The following is a 25,182-nucleotide window of genomic DNA, read 5'->3' on the forward strand; positions in this document are numbered from 1 at the left end:
GTAGTAATGTTTGCTGTAATTTCAGGAAAAGAGTGAGTTTTGAGTTTGATTCCATGCTGGGTTTGTCTTGATCTTCCACCCATGCTATTTTTGCAAACTTAGAGAATGTGGTTGGCAAGATAAACAATGACTGGGAACCAGCTCCTAAGGTACACAGCAGGCTTGGGATAAACCACCATCCAATAGGATTGCTGCCTACTTTGTACCTTAACAATGGGTATCTGATGGTTTACCATGATGGTTGGCAAGCTTGAATAAGTTTGGCAAACTTCAAAGAACGATTTGCCGAAGCATGGAACATATCGAACCTATGCAGCTTTACTATTTTCTATTTAGGTATATATTTTGTTAATCATTACAGTGATGTATTGCTTATCTTTAGTCTACAGAGATGTATTGTATAAGACCAGCCTACCTGTATATCCCCTACATATAAGCTCACTGCTTGGAACTGTCATACTTGTAGAATGTTTTCAGTAATTGTTTGTGAACAACCTGCTCAGCACAATTATCTTTACATCAGGTGGATAGTATACAACCAGTGCCTATCCCTGAGCCTCCCCCTCCTGCCAAATTTCAGTCCATTGGGGTGCAGGTGGAAGAAGAGTGGAGGTAAGCCATAATTCACATTTATTCATCATGCATGATGGTACAGAATAGATTCCATTCACAAACCAGGAAACAGCGCTTTATTTATACAAAGTGTTTCTTAGTGTGTGATTTTCAGCGTGGCGAGGTTTGAGCATTACAGTCACGTGGCTAAAAAAAAGATAATTAATTTTTATGCTAAAACTTTGTGAATTGAACCTAATGACTACACGCAAACAAAAAGTGGCTGTCTGGTTTATGGCTCATTCTAATTTTTAGAGGATCCACAAAGACACCCGTAATTGGCATTCATATTGTTTTTTTCTTTTTTATGTTTAGAAATGAAAAACTTGTTCTCTAAAAGATATGCAATGGTGATCAGCCTTAAGTAATTATTTTAATATTAAACAGGATTGTTATAGCAGTGTTTGCTAAACTGAGCTTGACCTGGTTGCTAAAAACATTGATAAAATATAGGTACAGTGTGTACTTAGTCTTCAGATCGCTTTCTTTGTGTTTGTGCTGCCTCTCGGTCCAGTCTGTGCACAGGGCACGAACCTGGCCAAATTTAGATCAAGTTCCAAAGAAATATAAGGTGCCGATTACACTGGATATACCTTTAACGTCATTTTAAGCAAGAATCGGTTAATTTTTTCATACATTTTATTATGTATCGCAGTGTTCTCCCCAGCCCCTTTTAGCTGGTCGCACCACCCAACACTTTTCAGTAACAGCCCGGCTGTTGGGTGGTAAATGATGAGTTAGGTCACAATACAATTTCCCATTGTAGGTCACCCACCTACAATTTCTTCCCACCCAGCTTAAAAAAAATTCTGGATTGAACACTATAGCCTGTAAATGATATATGTGTACTGGCTCAGGCAGATTTGATAGTTTCATGACAGGTTTTGCTTCTTGCTTTGGTATTCTTTTAATTCTTCTTTCTCACGGTAGGTTTAAAACAATGCATTCTCTATGTGGCTGATATTTTGTCACATCTGTGAAGGTTTAGACGCTGTGTGAAATAATTAGGGCATAATTATTATCCTGCTAGAGAAGGCCTGCACGGTTTAAGAGCCTATGGCCGCTGTTTTATTGGGTGTGTTCATTGCCTGCTTTACTACGTCACTAAAGGACACCGCAGATAACACAGGAGTCGTAGACCAGGTATCAATCATACCCAGATTTTTTTTTTCTATGTTATTTTTTTGTACTATGGGCCAAGGTTTACATAGAATGACCTAACACAATTGGATTCATCATTGTATCTCCATAGCCATGTTAAGATGAAAAGTTCTGATCTGGCTATTTTTTTTTTATTAGGACCCCATTGACTATATCAAGCCACAAGATGCCTAACAGACAGAATAATTATTTGTATGCATGGTCTGGTTGCAAGAATATGCAACAACAATTGCCATTTCTGTGTCCTATACACTGCCACTCTGTACTATGTGGTGCCACTCTGTAATCTTAACCCGGTGCAGGGCAATGGAGCTTAATAAGAGTTCTATGTTAAAAATAAAAAAAAAACCCAGACACCATTCTATTTCTTAGCTCAGTTGAGCCAAAAACAATTCCCTGACTGGGGGGAAACCTGGTTGTGTATCTGAGCCATTAGTCTGCAATGGACAAAGCTCACAATGCTCTGTATGGGGCTTCATTGCCTAAACACTGTGGTCCCTTTTTTTTTACAAACGGGGTTGTGGTAAAACAAATAGAATAGAGTGTGAATATTGTTATCTTCTCTTTGTTATAAATAGACTGCTATGTAAACTGGGGACATGTCCAAACAATCCATTCATTGTGCATCTAATTCTTGCACTATATGGTTTTTTCGTTAATCAATAGGAAATTACACAATGGCCTCATTTAAAAAACAAGAACAGGCAACACATTCTAAATGCCTGGATTAGGAGATCAGCTAGTTTGCCTATGATAAGCCCTTGAAGCGTCAAGAACAGACTGAATATTTAATGGGTTGTAGTTGGGATCCAGAGAGGTGTATTAGAACCACAGAAAGTTTTTTTTTTTGCTTTAGACTGTTTTTTTTTTGATGAGCCATTTTGTATCTTAATGATCTTTTAACCCTTTTAATATGGAAGCACTTGGACTACTCAGAGTATGAAAGCAAATTTCAGTGAGATAATCATTTGGATAGTGCTGTTCGTTAATGTGTGAGATTTCTCCATCTGCAGATACTCAGGTCTTATTTTATCTCTTGAACAGGAATAGCCGCTCCAGCAGCATGACGTCCAAACAAGAAACGGACTCTGACACCCAGGAGCCCAGCAATTCATCCGACAAGAGTGTTCCAGACTGCCCGCCGCCCCGCCAGCCCACCCCAGGCCCTCCGGTACCTCTCCCTAAAAAGCACCTCTCCTATGGAGATGGTGGGGAAATGGAGGCATCTGCCCTTCCTCCTCCTGACCCCTGGCTGGACTCTGCAGCCTCCCCTCCTTCTTCAGAGCCAGCCCAGACAGGAGCATGCCGCAGGGATGGACATTGGTTCCTAAAGCTCTTGCAGGCTGAGACAGAAAGACTTGAGGGCTGGTGCAAACAGATGCAGAAAGAGACTGGAGACAACAACCTTTGTGAAGAAGGTATGTACAACTTCCTCAGTCCCTGTTATAGTCCTTCATCGCAATTGAAGGACACTGTATGTAAATTTTCACCTTCGGTTTGCCATGACAATTAGGAGGAATGATATATAAGTATAAATATGTATGACAGATACCCACACCCCATGAAACTTTTTGTCCATCATATTTCAAGCAGGCACAGCCTAAATTAGAGTGACAACTCTGCTCAGAAATCAGGAGCAGTGCAGCATTGTTGCCACCCCATCACAGAAAGGAGCGTCAAGTTGTATTCATTGACAGGATTTGTGTGGCAGTAAATACAGAAGCACTTATAATTAAGTATTGCAGCACATGTTTTGTCATTGAAGGCCATAGTTCTGATTTAATAAAATAGGCTATGATATGGAGATTCCAGTATCTGAAAGGTCAGGTCTAGCCTAAAATCACATTTTAGTTCTACATAGCTAGTGTCATGTAGAATCAAATACCTATTTCCTAATTATACAGCCAGCAAACCTTGTGAAGGGAGGGTGGGGACATAGGCTAACCTGGAGATCTTATTGTACCTATATGTAATGGTTTCCAGGTGAAATAATAGGTTTGGACTGAAAAGGTATCTTATAACTACTCTAGTATTTAGCATCCTTCTTAAGTAATCCTTAAAGTATTAGAACCTATGCTGGGAAAAAATCACATAACTTTATTCACCAGAGAGTGTAAGATTAAGCATGACTTCACTGCAAGAAATGAAGAAAGTAATTCAATACATTACCTATCAATGACCTGGAAAAGAAAATTGGTAATACGTATCTGCCAATGAACTGCAAACTTCACTCTCCTGCAGAACAATAAGTGTTGCTGGTATCCATCAATTTTGGGTGATTTGCCCGCTGGGCCCTGTTGCTCCACCTGTTGCCCCATGTCACTAAAGGGGGTAGCAGCACTGCCTGTAGAGAGTGACATGGCATTTGACACAAGCAAGTGTTGGATACCAGCAAAGATTGTAGCTATAAAGGAGTATAAATGTGTGTTGGGGTCACCACCTAGCAAACGGGGGAGTACTATTGATCTGCTTTTAGAGGCAGCTCAAATTTTTTTATTTACAGCAAACATGTTGGTACAAAAATTTTATATTTTTTCCCTTTTTTATTCACACTTCTGTTTTGTCTCATCTGGTGTTCCCACCAAATATACATATATTCTCAGCACAAATGAAAAGCAATTACAATAAATAATAGACAGCATCTAGGCAATCATCCATTTTGTAGACTGTTAGTTCTTATTTATAGAATGCTACACAATGTTCTGGGCTATTATAAATGACCAGCAACAAAAAAAACAGACTAAATTATTCATCCAGTGGTCCTTCCTGCTCTTCCGCTATTGTACTAAATAAGTGCAATGTTAACAATGGAGAAGTCCAAATGACCGAAAGAATGAAAAAAAAAAACAACTTGGCAAATCTGTTTCCAGTGCATTACCTGTACTACTTTTGGATACAGTTCCCTCATTTTGGTCCGTTTTTTGTGTAAGTAGTGTTAATGTTAGGCTGCTTATAAATGTTCAATAATTGTCTTTGGAACAGATCTTTCACGATCCTTTCCAACGACAAAAGACTAAACGATGCATGAACGAGCACTGTACATACAGCGCTGTTCTGCTTTATGGTGAAGGGAGGGGGGGCGAACGACGGAGCGACACCAGGCTGTACTCACTTACCTTCACTTTCAATAAGATCATTCGTTGTCTGTGGATCCCTCAGGAGGGACGTCGAGCACTGGACGCATGCCAGGGTCTCGTCGTCTATCAGCTCTGAAGCGATTATCCGATGAGAATCATCTGACGTGTGTATGTAGCCTTGGTTTTAAAGTTTTTTGCCGTCTTTTAGTAATCGGTGTCCTGTTTTTAAATTGCAGAACAACACTACTGTCCTGCTGTGCTTGGCCATGTCCCTTCAAACATTGAAACCTTTGCTAATGCTCACCTGTGGGCCAGGTGACTCCTAGCTTTATACAGTCCCTGCTTAGCCTGCCAGCAGTCCCTGCACTACAGAGGCTTCAGACTCTTTGGAGGTTTTAATCCCATTGCTGCCTGTTACAAGGTTTTCTCCTGAATCACATAGGTCACAAAGACAAGAATATCATTACGGAATAAAGGGTCAGGGCCAGAGGCTGCTGAGTCACAAATCTTCAGACAGCTGCTAGAAAGCTTAGTGATTCTTTTACAGCACTGAGTTTAGGGAGCTCCATTAGGACAGGTTTAGACTCATGCACCTTTTTGCAGCATGTGTCTGCATTTATAAGCAGCGGGTGTCCAGTTTTTTACAACCTGACCAGTAACCTTCACCTACACCCAACTAGCATGCAGCAAACACTTCTGGGACATGCAGTTCTGGCACATGTCACTGTTGCATGTCACTAACGTCTACCCATGGCCATATAAAACAAAACGACTTAAACATAAAAAAAAATTTTTACTGTCTAAAGAAGGCTTAAACTAAAACAAAAGTGCATAGTGATTAGGGCAGGAATCAATGACATGGATATGTACACCCAGTCACTAAAATCTTATAATACAAATGTACTCAAGTCATTTTCAATGTTTTAAAAATTTCAAATTGCAATAAAAAGAAATACATGTTGAGGCACTTCCTAGAATTGTGTAAAAACTGTCTCATTTTTGGTTCTGCATTGTTACATACTCCCTGGTAGATACTACAAGCTTTTATGCCAAAAAAACATTGCACATGCATAGTGTCATTAGAAAGCTGGTATTGACCACTAAGGTGCAGGTGACGCTGGAGAGAGTGCATGTAGACAGGAAGTGCCTTCAAAAAAAGTTTAAGAAAATGAGCAAGACTGAGGTTAAATAAAAAGTGTAAAATGGGTATTATTTGCTTATACCAGCAATAAAATCTTCTTTTTTACTCATTTGCCTTAACCCTAATTTTGCACAGTGAAAAATGTGCTGCTAAAGCTGAAATGGATGACTATTGGTTAACCCTCTTAGGATATTTCATTGTGTAGTATTGGCCTCGGGTCAATTAGCCTGAACCCTTCAAAGAACAATTTGCCAGGCTTGATGAGTTCTATTTAGAAATTAAGCTTCTAGTATATGGTTTGCTCCTAATAACCCCTGCCTCTTGCTTGCAGTGATCGGGAAGGTTCTCAGTGCCGTCGGCAGTGCGCAGCTTCTGATGTCACAGAAGTTCCAGCAATTCCGTGGCCTGTGCGAGCAAAATCTGGTAAGAGATCTGTGAACCGGAATTGTTAATATATATTGTAGCTAGTTTACATTCTTTGTATTTGTCTTAATGTACTAACATCAGAGTCCTCACCTATTTTTAACATATTTTCATTTTGAAGTGGGACTCCAGCTAAAACTGCTGATTACTAAATGAAAAGCATATAAGAAAGTTGTTTTATCTGCCAAAAGATTTCTACTTTTGTCAATCCACTTCTAAGATTTACTCAGCTGTATGTGTCAGTGCAGGAGACTTAATAATTCACTGCTGCAGTTATGTAATACTTTCAGGTCTTTCCTATTTCACAGTCTATGATTGGACAGCAAAAGGAGGAGCAGCAGACTGACAAGCTCGCCCTCATCTCCCTTATTAGTGTGCTCCATGTCGGCACATCAGCTGATTGGCTCCTTGTGTTACTTCTCCCTCTCTTCAGCGCTCTGCTGTACAGGGACTGTAAAAATGCTGATACCAAGTCAAATTCAAGATATTACACTTGTAAAATTGTGACTTAAAACGGAAGTAAACCCAAAACCAAAAAATCACACTTACCTTCAATCCTGCAGATCAGTCTATCTGTCGGGAGGTTTCTTTCATCTGGTCCTGTGTCATCCTGGTATCATCTTCCTATATTACCCGATCTCACACTGCACAGGGTCAAGATCGGGTGTTGTACATTGGGAAAAAAATTTTGATGAAAAGGAAGGAGCGGCCAAGAGCCTCCCGGAATGCATGACATAGGAATCCCGGGAGGTTCTGTGTTCCCATTCATTCTTGATTGCCTACAAAAACAAGAATTAAGGGGTCGGTGTTTTTTAAAAAAATGGGTGTTACACTTAAAACACAAAGTACATTTTTACTTTAAATAAAAGGGAGTGTCTACCCTTTTATGTAAAGTACAAATTCTGAGTTTAGGTACACTTTAAAAATACAAAGGAACCTCGGTGGACCAATGGCTAGAACTCCTGGCTTTCACAATCGGCTTCCTGGGCTTGATTTCCAACCGGGATGCTATTTGCATGGAGTTTGTGTGGGTTTTTTATAGGTACTCTGGTCTTCGTGGACATCCTAAAGTTACTTAGCCCTAGACTGCTTTAAAATGTGAGCTCCTTTAAAAGACAGTAATGGACATAAATTTTTCAGTATACTGTAAAGTGGTCTGGAGGATATCCGCTCTATAGAAATGCATAAATAAAATAATAAATACAGAGCCGCATTAAAGTGTTTCTTATGTCTCTGCCTCAAGGTCATTTTTAAATTTTTAGTTTCCACATATTCTCAAACTACATGCATGGACTTTTTTCTGTGAGAAAAACTAAAGATATTCTAGGAGGAGCAATATAAAATCTGAAGTTCCGATGGCTATTTTAACTTTTTCTAATTCTTTTGGAACCCAGTATGATACAAGTTAGTAATTAGGTTTCCCATCTTTTCAGTAAAAAGTTCAAATTTATATTTTAGATTTCCATTTTCTTTTTTTGTCATAAGTAGTGATGGGATAAAATCCTAGCTTCTTGATTTTTGGTTTAAAAGATGGCTGAAAGTCGCTGGAACCATCAGAAGGATGAGTTGGGAGCTGCTATGGGAGGCAGCGAGATTATAGGATTTGTATGAGGCTGTGGATGAAGTTCCGGGAGAAAAGCTTCTAGTCACTTAGAGGATTTACATTTTTAATAGATGAATATTATGCGGATCAGTGCTGTGAATTTTGCATGGACAGTGGACGTGCTGGTTATACTGGAGGAAGTTACGGCCCTTTATTTCATGGACTATTCAATAGAAAAAATGAAAGCCACAAGTTTAGGACTTGCAGTAGTCCAATGATGTTTAATTAGAACATACCTGGTTATTTACTCCCTGTAATAGGAGTATTGCTGTGACATTGTACACGAGTTGCATACACTGTCGGCCTTTGTCTCACGACTTGCTATGTTGGGTTTGAATTTCGATGAGCTGTATTGTACTCCCTACAGGCTATGGTAATAACTAATCCATCTGATTTTCATAAATTCAGGCTGTAAGCACATTAATGCAAATCAAACAGGTTTTGAATCATCTCCTGGACGGAGCATGTTACAGGTAAAAGATGGGCTGTCCAGTAAGACAGGAAATTCTGCTGTACAGCAATGATACTGCATATAGAGACATGATGTGCTGGGATGTGTGAAGCATTTCTAAGCAGTCTGTGATAAGTGAATTGCAGCAGATCTGTGGAGGGGTTTCATATAAAGTAGAAGCCTATTATCTTAAAAATAATATAAATTTTAAAATCGAAATAAATCTTCTGCAGCTTACCAGTCATTAGTGGTGGCTATTTTAGGGCTGGTTCACATCACATACATTGGTCAGCATGGTCCCAACACATAAATAAAGGCAGAGGCTCTGTAGATATCATTTTCTTTGTAGTTACTGAGCAAAAAGAAAATTTGATTCACATTGAAGCTTAGTGCATGCAAACACACAGCAGACAACACCAGTGCATGAAAATACATGATACATGGGGACAATAGTGTGATCCCATTTTATTTATTTTCATAGGGTGATATTTATCTATTATCTATTCTATCCCTATGTACGCTTTTTTTGTCTCCACTGAATGACTGTCCCACAGGCCAGGCTTTAAAGACCCTTTCATTAGTTCTTTCTCAACCCTTCCTGTAATTTAAAAAAAAAAATACTAGGAATACATACTTTGCAATTTTCTCTCATTTGCTATTTTTCCTTGATATTACCATTCTTTTTGAGTAATTTAAATCCACCCTTAAGCCTCATATAGATGCCAGAGAATTGTCACTGGAAACAATCTTTTGTATCGTTTCCAATGACCGATGAATGAACAAGTGCTGTACACACATTGGGGCTGATTTTTTAAAGCTCCCTCAGCCTGATGAGGATACGTTTTTATCAGTGAAACTGGATGATCCAGCAAACCTGAAATGAATTTCTTAAAAGTAATTTTATATTTACTAGCAAATATTTCGAATCCTGATTTAATAAATCAGGCCCACATTGGGTATGATTTATTAAAGCTCTCTTATTAAAGTAACTTGCTAGCAAATGTTTTCAATCCTGGACCAGATGTATTCCAGGTTTGCTGGACCGCCAAGCTTCACTGATGAAAGTGTTATCTCTCCAGCCTTGGAGAGCTCTAGAAAATCGGGCCCATTAAGGGTAGGACGTCTTCTATTGCCACGCATTCTCGGTCGGTCATTTACCTTTCTGCTGTTGTGATTTGATAAAGTACATTGGGGGACTGTTATACACGTCAGATTTTCCCCTAAGACAAGCACAACTGTGCCCCTGGCAACAATTATCTGACGTGTGTACATAGAATTAGGATCAATGTACTATTCACTTGTCAGTATTCAATCTGTATTTGACAGTTTTGATCATCATATTGAAGTGAAATATCGATTGTGACTCAGAGTTTAAGTTCCAATACAGTGGTGCCCGATTATTAAAAAAAACACCTTATTTGTATGATAAATGTTCATTTGTAAAACAATGATTTTGTTTATACTTATCAATTGTAGCATTGGTTACACTAGGGCAGCCTATTCATTTAGATTGTCAACTGCACCAGATGACAATGTAACGCACCAGTGCCTATGACAAACATTTATTCACACAAGTGAATATTTTTCCTCAACCAGTGGCAGTATGTGGTCCCTATTACTGCAGAGAACTCTTTTTTTTATACATCATCCCTCTGTAGTTTCCTAATGACACACGCTCATGGGGTATGTCCATGACACCCCGAGCTCAGGAAGTGCTGATAATTCTTTATACAATATAATACAATATTGACATGCTTAGAAATATCTGCTGTCATTCTTAACAGTCACTCTTCACATATTCAGTGTCAGCATCCCAACACAATATTGACTTTTTCTGTCTGATCCAATTCATTTCCTTTAATATTTTTGGATTAAAAATGGAATTTGATACCTTCTAAAAGCTCCCGTTTTAGAAGACATTGAATGTGACACAATGGCTGTCTAGAATTGTGCTGATTGCATAGGTCATATACGGTGCACAGAGGTAGAGGAGCCTTTCTTCTTATTAGCTTGTCATGGTGAATTCTTCCATCCAAAAGCATTCACGTGACTTTCCCAATGTATTTATGTATGAGATTCTAATCCCCTCGGAGCACATTTTTCTATTACAAGCCTACATTTCCAGGGAGGAAGACGTTGAATGGCAAAGGAGTTCTACAAGCAATTATACTGAAAACATTTTTTTTTCTGTGTGATGCATTGCTGTTGTTGTAGTGTAATGAAGTATAACAAGTATTCTGTCCAGTAGGCCATCTGTCTCCAGCCTCATATAAAAGAATTCCTGCACTGCATGGCATTAACTTGTCACAAACTTGGGCAATATGTGATGAGTGCATTACATAAGTGAACTCATATAATATATATTATTATTATTATTATTATTAATAAACAGGATTTATATAGCGCCAACATATTACACACTGCTGTATTTTAAATATAGGAGGAGGAGATGCCCCTGCCCTGAAGAGCTTACATTCTAGGATACTCCTAAAAAATGTCAAACATGGCCAAGTTTTTTATATTCATATATATATATATATATATATATATATATATATATATATACCACATACTAAAGTCCAGTAGCTCTCTAGGTTCAGGGAGTTCCTACCTCCTGACTCTTGATTCTAGTCAAATCAAAGTATTTTCAATTTAGTAATCCAAATCTTTTTTTTTTTAATTATTAATCTGATACTAAAGTATTGGGGACTGGTTCCCTTTATAGATCTACATAAATCAGTATAGCCAAATCAGCAATTAATACCTGCCTTTATAGCCATTGGTGTACCGTTTATTTAAAAGTCTGGTTTTATTTTTAAATATCCTCAAACCTGCATTGTGCAATGGAAATTGCAAGCTAATCGATTGGTATGGACAGCAAAACATTTTCTTGCTGGCATATTTGCAAAGGCTCCCAGGTCTTATGAGCAGCCGAGGTAATGGGGTAGGTAAAGTATCTCTGGGGAAGCATTTTTATTTTTTGTATTAAGCAATCAAGATACTTTTTTACTTATAGGACCTGATTTATTAAAGCTCTCCAAGGCTGGGGAGAATACACTTTCATCAGTGAAGCTGGGTGATCCAGCAAACCTGGAATAGATCTTGTCCAGGATTCAAAACATTTGTTTGGAAATTGCAAAATTCTTTGATGGAATCCTTTCCAGGTTTTCTGGATCACCTAGCTCCAGCCTTGGAGGGCTTTAATAAATCAGTCCTATAATGTACATAATAATAATGTCATGCTACTAACATGCCTTCAAATGAAGTTGTGCTTTCCTTTAATCCCCGTGCGCCCCCTACTGGTTACAAACTGTAATATATTCAACAGCACTTATCCTGAGGACAAAGACCAGAGGCTTCCTATAGCCCAGTTTATAATTAATTATAATTAAACAGGATTTATATAGCGCCAACATATTACGCAGCGCTGTACATTAAATAGGGCTTGCAAATGACAGACTAATACAGACAATGAATGATACAGGAGGAGAGGACCCTGCCCCGAAGAGCTTACAATCTAGCAGGTGGTGGAATTTACACACAATAGGAGGGGAGATATGTTGTGGTGGGAAGTAGTGATGGTTTCAAAATGCAGAAGAAGATGGGTAAGCAAGTTTGAAAAAATAGGTTTTGAGTGCTCTTCTAAATGAGCAGAAAGTAGGAGCAAGCCGAATAGGACGAGGAAGACCATTTCAGAGAGTTGGGGCAGCTCTAGAGAAGTCTTGTATCCGTGTGTGTGATGAGGTCATATATATGCTCAAGAACTATTGTCTCCACCTTATAGCTAGTGGAACTTGTCCAAGGGATCTCCTCTGTTTCAGACGTCATCCATAAAGCATAATGGAAGAGGTGGTTTTACATAAACCTGTCTTATAGTTTAGAGAAAACTTGCAGGAGTTGGGAATTTTTTTTACTGCTAGGCCAATCCATCATTTAACCCTGGAGGAATTAATTTTTTTGCATGAGTGTAAGTTCACAAATCTGTTATGATATCCCCTCCACATATGGATGAAAGGGGAAGGCCCAGTCCTAGAACCACACCGATTGAAGAGGGGACAGAGGGATCACTTATCCATGTGCTGCTGCTTCTTTATTGTCCAATCAGCAGGCTGGGTAGGTTTGAACTAGTTCATGATATCTGTTAAAGAATCCGACTGTGTTGTTTGGCAGGACAGCCTGAATTAAACATTTTCTGTACAGAATTTCAGGAACCCAAACAAGTCAGATTGCTCTTTTATACTTGTTATAATTGTTTTTTAGCTGTATATTTAACCATTTGCCTGAAGTTTAGCGGTAAATGCCCTTTAATCTGAATAAATATTAATCCTGCTCTATATTTGGTTACTGAACATATTAAGAGAAAGTTATCATGAGACAAAATAATGCAGGGTATGAAAATGTCTTGTGATCTATAAAGAAAAACTTTTTTGCCAAATACTGGAAGCTCCCCACAAGACCTGGCATTTGGAGATGATTTGATCCTAGGTATGTAGTCCTCACAATCTAGAATGGACATTCCCCATTTATCCTTCATGATTGTTTAAAATGGGGGAACCCTTGAAATAACTTCAAGGTCTTAAGGAACCTCTTCTATAAATATTATATGCGCAGCTCACAGTATATTAGCATGGTGGTCAGTGGGAAGAATGTCACCCTTACAGATAGCCAAAAACATCAGATAAACTGACCCAAGAGTTCCAAATTGCTCATGGTTCAAGAAACACCTAGAAACCTAGATGAACCCTGGTTGGGAAATACTGATCCAGGGCGTGTATGTAGTTTTAGATAGTTGTCATTGTAACCAGATAATCATTGTTATTTAGGAACAATGTTTTGGCTGATCAATGTATACTATACACTGACTCATCTGCTGAAAGTCCTGGGAAGAACTATATTAAACCTGCATGCTGTAGGCACACAGTTTTGCAGGAAATTAGCCGTTCCGGGGTTTTCTAGTATACTTATTTCATGAAGATGTCTTGAGCAGCCAGGAGGAGGTGATACACACAGGGTGAATAAAGAACCGTCAGGACATTTTGAGGACATTAAAAACCCACGGCACATGCATCCAAATGAGATGTTGGCTATAAAGGAGCGGGGTTAAGTGTGCAGCTGATGTCACTTGGCTGGCGGGAATGTAAGCGCTGCAACATGCCGAAGATGTCATTTAGGGATTTATGTCTTGATACTGGAGAGGAAAGCACAAAATAAAATCAGATTTACAAATAAGGGGCAGATAGTATTGCGGCAATACCAAGCAATCAACGCTTGTACTGTAAAATAAACAATGTAATTTAAAAGCAGATATTTATTCTAAAACAATTGGAATTGCCAGATTTAGTACATTTACTTATTTTTGATATTTGTGATAAGCAGCTTTATGCTGTCTGCACACTGTGGGTCTGATTCATTAAAGCTTTCCAAGACTGCAGAAGATACACTTTATTCAGTGAACAGGGGTGATTCAGAAAGCCTGGAATGTATTTCTTAAAAATACTTTGCCTATTTTTAGCAAATGTTTTTAATCCTGGACCAGATCCATGCCAGATTTGCTGGATTGCTCAGGTTCACAAATAAGTGTATCTTCTCCAGTCGTGTAAAGCTTTATTAAATCGGGCCCTGCATGGCACTCCCTCTCAACAAGGAGAACTCATATGGCTTGTTCATACATTGTGTGATTTATTCTTAATGGCACCCCAATGCATCTTGTCAGTACAGGACTCCACTAAAGTACATTGCAGCATTGTGCACTTTCAGAAAGGGTGCGTTCATGTTGTTTAGTCTGTTTAGCAACTTTTCCAAGTGGATGGACTCTCCTAATATAGGGCATGGCCCCTATATGTGTTATTGGGCATTTAGTGAATTGCATGCATTGAAGGAGGGACAAAACAGAGCAATAAATGTTCCAACTGTCTGCCAGAACCAGCACGGGGACTATTGTACCTAAACCCAAAAGCAAAAATAGAATATTTTGCAGCTTAAGCTACGTACACACTTCCAATGGTTCTCGCCCGATAATCGGCACAGGACCGATATCGGACGAGAATCTGAAGTGTGTACAGCGCGCATGGTTCATCGTCAAAAAACTTCCGTCCTGGCGTATCCACGGACGATGAACGACGAACGATCATATTGCAAGGAAAGGGGGAGAGCACGCAGAGGGGTGCCGCTCCGTCGTTCTCCCCCTCCCCTCTGCATAGAGCAGAACAGTGTTGTATGTACAGCACTCGTTCATGTATTGTGCAGTGCATAGTCGTTGGAAACGATCGTGAAAGATCCTTTCCAACGACTATATTTGGAAGTGTGTATGCGGCTTTAGATGTGGTGGCCACATTCATTACCACATTTGTTTGTTTTATGCCCCAATCTAAAAAAAATTGGCAGTATTCATTATTTTATATGTGGGCCTTCTGGACACCTATAACAGGAAAGATGTGTGCTGTCTTCCTTTGTTACTAAAAGAAGCCGAAAAAGTTTTGCCTTGTTTAAAGTTTTAACTGGATTGACAAACATCCATCCCATTAGGATCTAGATGGGAACCCTTTCCTCCAGGCAGCCATGTTCATGTTTCTCCTTTTTCCTCTCTTGCAGAACCCCAACTCGAATCCACGCCCCTCAGCGCAGGACCTCGCCGGATTCTGGGACCTCCTCCAACTTTCTATAGAAGATATTAGCATGAAATTTGATGAACTCTTCCAGCTCAAAGCCAACGGCTGGGCATTGAGCGAAACCCCAAATGTAAGTCATTGTTTGCACTGATCTCTATGAGTTTTTGGTGTATACCAGCGCATTATTAGTAATTGTAATCAATGAAAAAGCTTTAATTAAAACATCCACCGAGCTTTGGTAATACCTGCCAGACCAATGATATTTTAGGAGGACAACTGTGATAGTCCATGTGTTTCATTGCTGGTTGGCTTTAAAAATAAAATATAGACATAACTATTCTTGGTCTTTCCAGGATTTTAGATGAGGATTCTAATTTCCTGGCTGTCTTGTTGATCCACTGGTTTCAGTTCTATGAGTACGTGACCTGGTACCATTGCGGATCAGGATTCTGATTTGTCTTTTGCTTTTCTAATTTGCACGCTTGCTTTAGGGCAGCATCTCAAAAGGTTATGAAGACCAAGACAACCAGGCAATTCAGATTTATTCAGCAATGGCAGCACCCACATTTCTCTTTGTGCATGACAATGACTGCCATCCAATGTACCAGACTCTTCTAACAATTTCTCCAAAGATTAGATTGAACTTGATCTCTTGAAGTTGAAGTTTTGCTCCATAACACTTAATTCTTTGTCTTTTTAAAAAAATGTATTATGAATTTTACAAGTCCTGTTTCTTTGTTGGGTAGGAAGTAAAGAGACCCCCTCCCCCTGTGCCAAAGAAGCCGGCCCGGCCCAAGCCCCCACTGAGTCGCGACAAGCCCCCAGGCCCCTCCAACAGCGACAAGCAACGGCAAGAAGCCCGCAAAAGGCTGATGGCAGCCAAACGAGCAGCCTCGGTGCGCCAGAACTCAGCAACCGAGAGCGCGGACAGCATCGAGATCTATGTGCCAGAGGCACAGACGCGGCTCTGAGTGATAGAGCCTTCCGTGCCAATCATGGGAAACGAAGGGCGTTGGCAGACATAGACTTACTGACGGACTGAAGCAAGAGACAGATGGAGGAAGGCACAAGAGCACGTTCGGTCTAGGCTGCGCATCCTGGCAGTGGCGTATTTCTGCGAGGAGAGCTCTACGCAGAGCGTGCTGGGACTTTTCAACTAACTATTCCTAAAACAAAGGAGCTTTTTTCATGTCTTTGTGGGGAAGAGACCAAAAGTGGAAGATATTCAGAAGGGGTATACCTGTTATGCAGCCCCCCTCCCCTCCCCCACTTTCCTCTCCTTATATGGGCCGAGGCAATAAGGCACCCCAAAATCTACACAATTGCACAAAGACTGCACCCTGGTTTTGGACGGTATGCCATCTTTGTATCACCCTCCCCCTTTGTCTGTATAAGTAGCACCTATTGCAATAAGGAACAAACTCCACCCTTAGCATCCCTCTTCCTCCTTGAGCAGGAGCATGCAGATTTGTATGGTGGTTTTGATAAACACTCAGCTCATACAGACCCCAATTTCATGTGACCAGATAGAACAGGAGCTTGCAATGCATTGTTCTGTACACAGCAGACCTACACGTTGCTCTGTAACATTTATTAATGCAGTGCTCCTAGGAGAGGGCGGCTTTGCACACTGTCAGGCTCTGCACTGCAATGTGTTGCTGAGGACACACTTTCCCCCCTCTTATATTTTTAATTCTGATTTAGGCACACGTAAAAAAAAGGAGACAAGAGTATTGTAAAATTTGTTTACCGGGTAGGCCAGCAATTGAATAATAAATAAAGCACACTGTACTATATTATCATAGGTCATAGCCCATCAGATTTCCCTCAAACACATCAAGCTGTGTGCAGGTACACAAAGGCTCTTCTACAGACAAATCCAAATGTTTTAACAGCCCTGTGCGTGTTTTGTTAGATAGGAAGCACAACCTCTGCTAGGAATAAATAGATAATTTTCTTGTTTCTATATATTTGCTTAGTAAATTGAAATTAGAAAAGAACAGGAAATTATTCATCCTTAAATTTGCATGCCATAGCATCCAATCAGAACTCCTCATACTAGTTTAATATCTATACCATTGATTCTGATTGGTTGCTATTGGTTATTGCAGGAATAAGATCTCTGTATTGCAGAAGGCTGAAAATGTGGCTTGGGCAAATGCTTGGCTGTCCATTCAGGCCGTATTTAGTATACTCAATATGGCAGAGATAACCCACAAACATTCTTTATTCTTGCTGTAGGATTTATTTTCTTGCAAACACTTTAGTCCAAAAATATTTAGGTTATCGTGCATGCACTGTATGTTTAATATCTACCAAGAAAGTGCATTAAAAGGAAAAGAAATGTGCAGCGTTTTCTGATGTCAACTTATTGGGGGTTTGTGAAAGTTAAAAGGTGCCAGGCTTCACATGCCATTAATATATTGTCCACCTTTTAATGATTCATTTTCTTCTGCAGTGGCTGGTGCCAAGCCATGTCCTGCTTGCTAAGATGACCATGTGTGATGTTACTACAGATCATTATTATAAGCCATTGATCTGTATATCTGGCATCAAATGTGCCTGCATCTTTGTCTGATGCCATTTAGCTAATACAAGTCAAACAAACGTTTGACAATCTTTACATTTGTTCCCGCAGAGGTTGTATAACTTTTATGTTTCCCATAAAAATAAATCAGCAAAATATGTGTTTACCAGGGGTGTCCAAACATTTGCATACAACTGTATAAATAGAATCAAAGAATAGAGGCAGATATTTTTCTAGTGAATAGAAAGGTAAAAATAAAACCTAGGGGCTATGAGTGGCAATTCCACCTAATGTTTCTTATGGCTGAACTCTAGACAGATACATGAAATACATACAGGGGGCAGTTTACCTACCAAAGCGTTTCTGTTTATCCAGTTCTGAGTTATACACAGCAGAAACAAGTATGACTGGGCAGGAGACCTGATTTTTCTATTCTACGGTTCTATAATGCAGGACTGTGCAGAAGTAGCAGCACATTGATTATCTATATGTCAGTCTCCTTTCTCCTGTCAGCATGTCCCTTGTTAGAACATGAGCACTGCAGCACAACTGATTGGCTCCTTATGCTGCTTCTCCTTTCAGTCTTGGCACTGCTAGATACCGACACCAGGTCAAATGCAGCTGTAATACCTGCCTGGAGTTCAGCTTTAAGATTCTCAGCCTCTTACTGTACTATACTTTAGGACACATTCACTTATTTAGTGAGGCGATGCAGAGTGCAGTAACCCATAGCAATTAGCTTTCACCATCTTCCTTCTTTCAGCATCGGCACAAGGCAGTCATTGTAACATCATTATGACCATGACAGACCCCACAGAAAGGTAGTTTGAAAAATCATTGCAGATTGCAGTATATTTCCAGGCCGCTATGGGTTACTGCATTTTGCACATAGTCTCCCAGTTCTACTATTTTGCACTACATTATTCAATAAATGTGAAATTGCAGTGATCCATTGCAACTAAATGGCATTCCACTTTACATTTAAGGCTGAAATCCAAAAACAAAACCTGTATGTAAATCTAATCCTTATTTAAATCTGCTTTGTGTGCAGCAAAGGCATTGGCAAACACAGATATTACTATATAGTAGCTTTTCCATCATCATTGTGCTGCACATAACGTGAGCAAAGTTGAGGTCACTATAAGTTGCCTGCGGGAATTTATAGAAGGCCAATACAAGACCAGTTACTCTGCCCGTGGAGAGGGACCATCAGTGACTGGTCTTTAGTACAGGAAACTTTTTATAGGTAAATTTCAGCAGTTTTTTAATTTTTTGAATACTGCACAGATCTGTAAGGAATAACAAGGGGCACCAAGGTTCTAATAAGAATGGGTACGTCTATTTACACAATATTTGTTTAGCATGGATTTCAGCTTTAATGGTTTGCTGATGAATGGTGAATTGTTGTGGTTAAATGTTACTGCATTTTGCATATTGCCAATGTCCTATTTAAGTAGAACTCTAGAAAATTATGTGCACACTAGAGAAACATATATGTGAACTATTTTTTTTATCAAAGGATTTTTAATTCTGTTCAGACAGACATGTAGATCACATTCCTTTGCCATACTACATAGCCAGGCAAGATACACAATCACATCCTGGTTTATGTTTCTCTGTCACACATTCTCTTCTAGTCTAATAACTTCATCAGAATGATCAGAATCATCCTATTGATCTTTTATTGTTCAGTAAGCGGGCAGGGGGACACAGAAATCATAAACAGGATTCTTTACACTGTGTGAATCTCACAAATGACTGAACAGAATTACAAATCCAGTTAAAACAATCCACATCCACACTGTAAACTTTGTTTTAGTTCCATACATTGAGAGCTTGATAAAGCATGTTGATGCTGAGTATCCCTATACATTGCCAATGAACATGCTGTGCTGTATAATGAGGCCGAGTATCTGACCAATAGTAATATGCAAACTTAGATTGGGTTGTTAGTATTCTATACACTAATGAACACATGTATGTGCTTAATAATACCACATACAACAGGTATGCACACATGTATCGCAATGTGGAGTACTTCTAGCCAGATGGCCAACATTGTATTTGGTATGTTAACACAGAGTATCCATACAATGTCAATGAGCAGGTTTCGGACTAATTTACAATGATTGCTGCAAAGAACCTTTTGCTGCAATGGAAGCCAACCAGAATTTTGGCAGCAAAATGTCACTTTTTATGTTAAAGCATACCCATAATAAAAGTGGCTTTCTGCTATTCTTTCCACCTATTGGCTTCTCCCTGACCTTTGCAAGTATTGCATGCTTCCTGGAGTGTGGAATGTTTCTCCCCCATTGTACTCAATGATTCTTTCAGTCTCCTATGTCCTGTAGTAACATACAAGCTGTCTGGGGGAACCATTGACTGTGGTGGGTGAAGCGGAGTGGAGCGAAGTTTTCAGCAGCTACAGTAAAATGAAAGGACAGGGTTACTTTCCAAAAAAAAAAGGTTTCTGGTTGGTTGCTCTTGGCAGCTGCTTCGGCTTTGCACCAATCTTCTTTCCACCCAGCACTGTATAATGATACTGGCATCATACACAGATGACATCTGGTCCTCCCTACATCGTCAATTGATAATATTACCACCAATTTTAGGTTTCTTCCCCATGCGACACAGACAGGAAAGAACATAATGTTTTGCCGACGCATAAACTGGATTTTTGGGACAAAAAATAAAACTTAAATCAATTATAGATGTTTTGGAATTTTGAAAAAAACGAAAAATTATCTATTCTTAGGGACGCACCCAATAAAGAGCAATAGAGCCTGATTTGTGGAATTATTTATGCTTTTAGAATTTTGCTTAAACTAAGCTGTTTATACCAGGAGGAACAGGGTGGGTAATGGGGATTATGTCAAACTCTATACACTGTATGGACAAATGTATGAATGTATGTTGGCACCTAACCAAGCTAGGCATCTTATTCTAAACCCATTGCCATGAATATGAAATGACCCAGCCTTGTAACTCTACCCTCTCTATGTCTATAACAGCCTTCACTCATCTGTGATTTTATGGCCATTCAAGTATGATTTATGAGAAGCCCTTACATGCAATTGGCATTTCAATTCATTGTAAGGGTGTTCAATAGGGTTGTGGTCAAGGCTTTGTGCAAAATATTCAATGTCTTCCTCAATAGACTGGTCAAACCATAGACTTACAGAACTGGCATCATACAAGAGGTGCAGTCATGCTGAAACAGACCATCACACCTATGTGACGCCCCATTCTAAACTCATTGCTTCTAATAAAGTATTCGCCCTTTGGTTTGTAACAGCCTTAGCTTTCCATTAGATTTTGAAGTGCACCTGTAAGACTTTGTGTCTGTTCAGCCACATTGGTTGAGAAGTCTTTCTCAACGGAAGTCCTTTTTAACAAACTCATCAAAGCTGGCATGGGGCACAGTTATGCTGGAACAGACCATCATGCCTGTATTTCTATTGTTGGACATCCCATTCTTAACTCATTGGCATTATTATGAACCCAGCTATCACCCCACTTTGCGTCCTCCATAACGGCCTCCATTCATCAGAGATTTTAGAATCTGGCAGGGAAGAGTTGTGCCCATTCAGCCACAATGGATGAGAAGAGCTTAATTACAATTAATTAATTAATTACAATACATTCTAAAGGGGTTCAGTAGGGTTGTGGTCAGGGTTCTGTGTCGGCCATTCAAGTTCTTATTTACCAGGCTTGCGACTAAGCTCATTACTGAGCTTACATTGTACTTGGGGCACAGTCATGTCTGAACTTTCCTAAAATGCACAATTATACTGTCTGTGTATTTTATCTTTATGAGCATGCTTACGGACAACACCTCAACTATACACTATGGAAGGGTGTCCACATACTCTTGCCCATACAGTGTCCATGCTCCACTGGTTCTGTTTTTCTCTCATGTTTTGTCACTTACGTTGGTGGAGCCTGGTTACGGAACACACACACATCACACCAAGAATTCCTCTGGCCAATTTGGTTTGTGTTTTGACAAGTGGAACTGTAAATTTACTGTATACATGTCTTTGCTATGTAAGCACACAAAGGGCTATATTGAATAATGTAAGTCTATATTGTTAAATACTTTGCTACATGGCAGTTAATATGTACAATTCCAAAAAATATATATATATACGTGCATGTGATCAAAAGAGAAATTATTATTGTTTCACAAATCAATATTACTAGTGGTAATGGGCCATATGTTTATTGGGGCCTTACCAAAAACGAAGAAATGTTTGCAATTGGGGGTTCTACCTATGTCATTTAATTCTTGAGCCACTTTGTAAAATGTTGTCTATATTCACTTTACTTTTTCAATCTTCCTCATATACATATGATGGGATATTTATGGAGGCATCAGCTGCACAAAACAATATAAGCTGAACATCCAGAGCATGGCATCCCTTAAAGGAAAACTGCAGTGAGAGTTTGATTCAGTTCAAAAATGCAACATTGCAATGGCAGCCCATAAATGTATTTAGCGTGCCAGATACAAAGCATTTATGACTAAATTAAACAGTGCTATCATTTCCAGTAGGTACTCACTGACCTACTAGTCTTGGGGGGATTATTAAGCTTTAAAAACCTTGTACAATCACAATTTGATGTGTAGAGTAGAGTAAAGTAGAACCAGCAGAATTTGGGTATGCAGAAGGCAGCATAGAGTTCCTTACAATTATCCAATCTCCAATGTCCCTGGGTATATTTACTCATTTGGGAATGCAGGTGAAGCAGCTAGGACGGTGGCAGAAGACCCACAAGGACTCATTGGTTTAGGGGCCACAATGAGTTTTAAAATTTGACAGGAGGCCTGGGCCAGTTTCAGATGGATGGAGAGTGTGTATATGAACTGATATAAGTTACCATAAGTGTAAAAGCCATTACCTAATAGTAAAAGAAAACTCATATTCACATTACATTAACTGTTGGTCACCCTTTTGGCCAATTGTACCAATATTTGATAGGCGGGATTAAGAAACCCAATGGGTCGTATATGGCCTATGGGCCGTAGTTTACACATACCTGATCTAGAGCTATAGGTTATAATCAATCATTAGAACGACCACACTTCATTGGAAAGAGAGAAGAGACTAACATCTTTACGTTTAAGATTACATCTATTTTTAATAAACATAGGAAAAAAGGACATTTTAACATTAACAATAAAACAATAAAATTTGGTGTAAGAGTAATTTTGAACGGGACAACTTTTAGAAAAGCAGAAGAGGTCAAAAAAGTAGAAAGACATTCAGAGTTGCAGTAATGATAAGCCATACCTCAAACCTGGGAGAGGATCAGAACAAACATTCAATTATGTCATTACAAAGGAACACTAGTATAAAAAGGGTGAACCATAATGAACACGTATTAAAATATGAAAATCATGTTGAATTATGGGTATTGAGAGTGCTAGAGCGTATCTTACCTTGAAGAGAAGCTGAATATGAATACAATATCCACACTCACCATTAAAACTTACCTAAACTCAATATTTTCATTTTACATAAAAGAGTAGACAACCCTTATATGTAAAATTTTATTTTTTTTTTAAGTGCAAAAAAAAAAGAAAGAGTACAGAACTCTGCAGTGCTAGGACAAAGATGAATCCCAGGATGACGTGGGACCAGTTCACGGGAAGGACCATTGCCATCGAGGGACCTGCAGGATTAAAGCCAAGTGTGATTTTTTTGTTTTCAGTTTAGTTTAAGATTTTTAAGCTTCAAGATTTTTCAAAACAGTCATTATTATGAGCACAAAGTTGCTCCATTTGCATTATGTTGCTCTTTTGGCACATAATGCCAATGCAGGAATATGGGAAATTTTCCATAACAGGAGGATGAATTGTCTGGCAGCTGTGAGAAGGTGACAGTAAAGCACCTTTTTTTTTCAAAAGGAGATGGAACCTGACAAAACAGACAATAAATAAATTTCTGGGGGAAGGGCAGTATCATAAAGATCTGTACAAATGTCAAAAATATATTTCCATAAAGTTATTAGTAAATTAGTATTAAAGGGCAAGTCCACCAGATATGATAAGTCCCTAGTTTTCTCCCACATCTCCAGCAAAAATTAGATAAAATTGGGAAAATTTGATTTATAGTAACAGGGTTCCTGTACCATTTGGAAAGGATCTTGTATTCTTTTCTTGCTTGTAACTGGATACTGAGACTCTATGAGTATAAAAGCTTTGTGCCAGTTCTGCCTAGAAAGATCCCTATTGAAGTCTCTTGTACATTCACTAGCAAACAAGGGAGAGTATTGGCACCCCTATGTAGCTAAAAATGATAAAATTGTGGCAAAATATGTCTTTGAGGTTTGGGAGTTCCTCAAAATCTGGTAAAGTTCTATAGATAAGGTGAGACATGTATAAACATTTACAACCCTCTTTAGTTGCAGCTGTGTTAACCATGTACCCAAGGAATCTACTGAAGTAGAACAAGGTACAAAAAGCCCCTTCTGGACATCAACAAACTGCCTAGCCTGAGGCCATGTGTCCTTGGAATATCCACCCAAGTGAGAAGTATTTTTCTCTAACAGTAATTATGAGTTATCGAATAATGGTGTTAGGGGGCCCATACATGATTAAAGTTTTGGCCAAACATTGAGTACTGCCAAGGTAAGCGAGAAACCTAGGAATTGCTTCAACTCTGAAGACAGAGCCAATCATAGAAGGGTTCTCAAAGAGAGCAAAGACATATGTTGTTCAAATAACAAAGAGGCTTTAAGTGTGGGAGCTTGTTGTCAGTTTAATCTAGATCAGTGTTTCTCAACCAAGGTTCAATGAAACCACAGGGTTCTTGCAGAGGTTGCTGGGGGTTTCTTAAGCAATGAGCATTCAATCAGTTTACCGAACACCAATGATCTTTTTGGGTATCTGTAAAGGTGGCATTCTTCCCAATGGCCAGCAATGTAGGAGGCATTCTTTACACTTACCACTATACTATTGTACTGTGAGCTGTGGAAATAGTAATTAAAGCAGGGGTTCCCTGAACCAGTTATTTCTAGGGTTTCTCCGTGTTAAAGAGGTGGAGAAAGGCTGATCTAGATAAAATAGTACCAACATATTAAAGCTCAAAATAAAGTAAACCCAATCCCCCATGTTGATGAGCCTTATAAAGTGTATTGTGATTAAACCTGGGTATCATACCTTTTCATATAAACCTAATAAAGATATAAGTTAAGGATTTAGGTGGTATGCTGGGCACAGTCTTAAAAGCATATAGTAATTTAGGTAGGGAGTCCAGCTTAACAACATGTATTCTGCCAAACCAAGATTTGGTCTTTTGTTGCCATTTGTTAAGACTGCCCCCCAAAGATCTAATAAGAGGGAAATAATTCAAAGAATAAAGCTCGTCTAGGTCTGCAGAAAAGCTATCCAAATTGGGCATAAACAAGAAATTTGGGGTTAGCATAAACTTTAGAGAATCTGGAAAGAATATATTAAGTGCTTCCATTAACCTTAAAATTGCTGTGTCTCCCAATGTGGCATAATTCTGCAAAAATAGATAAAAGGCTAATGAGAGGCTGTGAAACATAGAGTAATAAATCATCAGCATACATA

General features: G+C 39.1%; 1 protein-coding gene across 1 annotated transcript in view; it reads left to right on the forward strand.

Moving 5' to 3' along the window:
- The window catches only part of DLGAP4 (DLG associated protein 4), a 127,337-nt gene extending 106,947 nt beyond the window's left edge, over positions 1-20,390 (forward strand). The window contains exons 11-15 of the mRNA XM_072403205.1: positions 524-612; positions 2,818-3,191; positions 6,323-6,414; positions 15,060-15,206; positions 15,823-20,390. Coding sequence (XP_072259306.1) covers positions 524-612; positions 2,818-3,191; positions 6,323-6,414; positions 15,060-15,206; positions 15,823-16,047 — 927 coding nt within the window. The 3' untranslated portion in view covers positions 16,048-20,390. The remainder of the gene's footprint in view (positions 1-523; positions 613-2,817; positions 3,192-6,322; positions 6,415-15,059; positions 15,207-15,822) is intronic.
- Positions 20,391-25,182: the final 4,792 nt, after the last annotated feature.

This window comes from Pyxicephalus adspersus, chromosome 3 (assembly GCF_032062135.1).
Source record: "Pyxicephalus adspersus chromosome 3, UCB_Pads_2.0, whole genome shotgun sequence".
NCBI classification, from domain to species: Eukaryota; Metazoa; Chordata; class Amphibia; order Anura; family Pyxicephalidae; genus Pyxicephalus; species Pyxicephalus adspersus.